Here is a 4032-nt window from a genome sequence, read left to right as displayed (position 1 = left end):
GAGAACTTGGAAAGGCTGTGCAGTGGTGGCACAAACAGGACTGTGGAGCTAGTGCAGTGTTCTGTCTTTGCTGTTGCAGGCCCACAAGAGCTGTGGGACCATGAGTGAGATTGATGCCAAAGTTCGCTACGTGAAACTTGCCCGTTCCCTCAAGACCTATGGGGTCTCCTTCTTCTTGGTCAAGGTAGAGCAGCAGCCCCCTTGGTCCCGCTTCTCACAGACCAAAATTCCTCTTCTTCAGCAACCCTCTATCTGCTGTGTTTCCAGCTGCTACCCTTCAGCCTGTGTTGCTCCAGTTCTCCCTGCACCTCCACTGTCCACCTCTCCTTCTTGCCTTTACCTGTGCGCTATCTTCCTACTCCTTGGTTCACGCTTTTTCGGATTTTCGAGCTCCATGTGATGGTTGTCACCACCAGCAAGTGTGGCCTTGGGAGTGTTTGGTAGCCACAGCAGGTCTCGAAGGTATCTGCCTGGATGAATCCATCCCGGGGATAGCCCACAGCCCTTCTGTTATGGCCTGCAGGAGAAGATGAAGGGGAAGAACAAGCTGGTGCCACGGCTACTGGGGATCACCAAGGAGTGTGTGATGCGCGTGGATGAGAAGACCAAGGAAGTGATTCAGGAATGGAACTTGACCAACATCAAGCGCTGGGCAGCCTCACCCAAGAGCTTCACCCTGGTAGGGACCAACACTGGTCCTCCAACCAAACCCCCTCCCTACTGGTGTCCCCATACTGGGCTACTCTTATGCCAACCCCTCTCTCGGGTATTTCCCCATGGTGGCACAGCCTTGGCCTTCTCTGGTGCCTCTCCTGACTCTCGTTTTGGAGGCTGGCGCTTGGGTGCTTAGTGCATACCAGAGGGGCTCAGGATGGGTGCCAGTGCCCTGCTCCGGTGCTACCCTGTGCCCTGCCATTGCAGGATTTTGGAGATTACCAGGATGGTTACTACTCAGTGCAGACGACAGAGGGGGAGCAGATCGCCCAGCTGATTGCTGGCTACATTGATATCATCCTCAAAAAGGTAAGGCTGTGCTGAGAGGGGCACTTGTCTGGAGAGGGGTGCAGGCATGCCCCTTCCAGCTGCCTGCAGACGGCCATTGGCACATGGTACTTCTGAGAGAGCTGGAGACAGAGCAGGGGAACCCCGTGGCCTTGGTACAATGCCTGGGCTGCAGGAGGAGGGGAGAGCTCAGAGGTATGTGTGCTGTCTGACACGTTTTCTTTTCCCCTCCACAGAAGAAGAGCAAAGACCACTTTGGGCTGGAGGGGGATGAAGAGTCCACCATGCTGGAAGACCTTGTGTCCCCAAAGAAGTAAGTTCTCCAGAGGCAAGACAGCTGCCAAACAGAAGTTGAATGGAGTACGAGCTCCAGCCAAGCTTTCAGCACAGTGCATCTGGAGGAAGAGCTGCCAGTCCTTTGGTGGCAGGACTTGTGCAGGACCTGGTGCTGTGGCCATGGGCATCTCTTCATCTGGTGTTTTTCCCCATTTCAGGTCTACAGTCCTGCAGCAGCAGTTTAACCGTGTAGGCAAGGCAGAGCTGGGTGCAGTGGCCCTGCCAGCCATCATGCGGACGGGGGCTGGAGGGCCAGAAAACTTCCAGGTGGGCACAATGCCACAGCCTCAACTGCAAATCACCAGTGGCCAGATGCACCGAGGGCACATGCCTCCCCTGGTAAGCTCTCCCTGTGCTCACCACAGGGCGCCAACTCTGAGGGGTCTGTCAGGCTCGCGTCAATCTATCCATTTGGGTCTGTGGCCAGGTTTTGCCTTGCTGTGAAGAGCAGAGGCTCTGTGCTGCTGGCTTCATGTGCTTGCTGAGCTGGCTTCCTCCCACACCTGCTCTACAAACCTGAGCTACACCCCAGCATTTTTCCCTGGCTGTTAACTGCAGCTGCTCCTTCAGGTTGTGCCCTGACAGCCTCACTAGTATTGTGGTTTGCATCCGAGACCACTGCCTTGCTTTGGTGTCCCCATGTCCCCTGCAGCTGGAGAAGTGCTTTGAAAAGGCCATGAGGAGGCTGATTTCTTTAGCCCCATGCAGCCTGATATGGGGTGTTGCTGTAAAAGCCTTGTGAGATCCCACAGCATCTGCTCCCCACTCCCCAAAATCTGGTTAATTGTGAGAGTTGCTTGTACCCATGGTGGGATGGGACATTTCCCAGTGGGAGGTGCAGAGGGGAGGCTCCCCTTTTGCTACATATACCCTATTTTGTGGTGACCTACCTAGAGCAGAGTCATCAACAGCACATTGCAGGGGAGCATGTGAGCCAAATATGTAAGCCTAGATTTCAAGCCTTTGGCACTCCTTAGTCTGTCTCTGTGTTGCAGACCTCAGCCCAGCAAGCCCTGACTGGCACCATCAACTCCAGCATGCAGGCTGTGCATGCAGCCCAGGCCACACTGGATGACTTCGAGACCTTGCCGCCCCTTGGGCAGGATGCTGTGAGTGCTGGGTGAAGGCATGGTGCTGGGGGTGGGCCTTGCTGGAGGTTGTTTGCTGGACTGGGTGAGGCTGATTGCATTTCCAGAAGAAGTGTCAGCAGCTCTGGGGAAGATCTGCTGTCTGAAAAGAAAAAGGGTTGTATCCCACTAGGGGCAGACATGGAGGAGACACTTGATCATGTTGCTTGGTCAGGATGGACTGATGAGTTTTGGGTGATCACAGGTCTTCCTTCTCTTTTCCTTGTATCCTCTTTCCTATATCTCTCTGTGTAAATGCGTGCGGCTACCTCTATCATGATCTTGTCATTCTCCACATTTCAGGCATCCAAAGCTTGGCGCAAAAACAAGATGGATGAGTCGAAGCATGAGATCCACTCCCAAGTGGATGCTATCACTGCTGGCACGGCCTCGGTGGTCAACCTCACTGCAGGTATGGGGAGGGTTGGAGAAGAGTTGATGCCCCATTTCTGGAGAAGGCTTGGTCTCTCTTGTCTGGCTGAAGGACACAGCTCCTGCCCTCCATCGTAGACTGGAAGAGCGAGCCAGCCCCTGCTAGAGCTAAATTAGGCCCAGAGTCTGCCAGTGCCCCTGTAGAGCTGGCCATGACCCCACAGCTCACTCTGCTTTTAGGTCTCTGCCTGTGCCCAGAAAATCCTTCCTCCCAGTTCTCAGCTGACCAGCTGTCCTCTGGGCCGGAAGTGTGTTGTGTGGTCCCTGCCATAGCTCTGGCCACAGCCATGGCATGCAGCTCTCCTTCCCCAGGCTCTCCTGCCAAAACTCAGCTGATGCAACAACCTTTCTGGCTTAGGAGCCAGAGGGTCTCACCCTCTGATCCCAGAAAGGAAAACCACATTGGCAACAGGCATGAAGATGTGCTTGGAGCATCACTTGAAGCACATTCTGTCTTGACTTGTCTCTTCCCTGTGCAGGGGATCCAGCAGACACAGATTACACCGCTGTGGGCTGCGCTGTGACCACCATCTCTTCCAACCTGACGGAGATGTCTAAGGGCGTGAAGCTGCTGGCTGCACTGATGGAGGATGAAGGAGGGAATGGGCGGCAGCTTCTGCAGGCAGCCAAGAACCTGGCCAGCGCTGTCTCGGACCTGCTGAAAACAGCACAGCCTGCCAGTGCTGAGGTGGGGGGCAGGAGGGGCTGTGGGGCTGAGAGGAGAGGGGAGGCCAAGGGAAAACATCAGGTGAGGCTTTAGGGCCTCCTCACAAGCCCAGTGTTAATTTTGCCTTGTTCCTTGCAGCCTCGCCAGAATCTCCTGCAGGCTGCTGGCCTTGTGGGCCAGACTAGTGGAGAGCTGCTGCAGCAGATCGGGGAGAGTGACACTGACCCCCGGTTCCAGGTGAGTGCACCCGGCATCAACCACAGACACAGAGTCCCTAAAACCATCAGCCTTTGCACAGGACCTGGCAGGAGGGCTCTGGGTCAAAGCTTGGTCGGTGCCCACCATTGATTTTTTGACAGGCCCTTGCCCGTCTGTCCCTAGAGCTACTGTGATATAACACCTCTTATGTTGTGGATTCCGATGTAGATCCCAGAAAGCTGGTGTGCTTGGATCCTGCCTGCCTCTGAA

The 4032-nt window shown here is 55.2% G+C and overlaps 1 protein-coding gene across 1 annotated transcript in view; it reads left to right on the top strand.

Annotated features, from left to right (window-relative positions):
* Window positions 1-3801, top strand: part of LOC103805264 (talin-1-like) — a gene marked incomplete at its 3' end in the record, with an annotated part of 9088 nt that extends 5287 nt beyond the window's left edge. Inside the window, exons 8-16 of the mRNA XM_009077905.1 lie at window positions 80-184; window positions 524-679; window positions 922-1023; window positions 1239-1315; window positions 1497-1677; window positions 2334-2447; window positions 2769-2877; window positions 3377-3585; window positions 3703-3801. Of these exons, the coding sequence (XP_009076153.1) occupies window positions 80-184; window positions 524-679; window positions 922-1023; window positions 1239-1315; window positions 1497-1677; window positions 2334-2447; window positions 2769-2877; window positions 3377-3585; window positions 3703-3801 (1152 nt within the window). The remainder of the gene's footprint in view (window positions 1-79; window positions 185-523; window positions 680-921; window positions 1024-1238; window positions 1316-1496; window positions 1678-2333; window positions 2448-2768; window positions 2878-3376; window positions 3586-3702) is intronic.
* Window positions 3802-4032: the final 231 nt, after the last annotated feature.

The sequence above is a fragment of the Acanthisitta chloris genome, unplaced genomic scaffold, assembly GCF_000695815.1.
Source record: "Acanthisitta chloris isolate BGI_N310 unplaced genomic scaffold, ASM69581v1 scaffold10897, whole genome shotgun sequence".
Lineage (NCBI taxonomy): Eukaryota > Metazoa > Chordata > Aves > Passeriformes > Acanthisittidae > Acanthisitta > Acanthisitta chloris.
The sequence above is the reverse complement of the archived record's forward strand: the minus strand, read 5'-3'. Positions and strand labels throughout refer to the sequence as shown.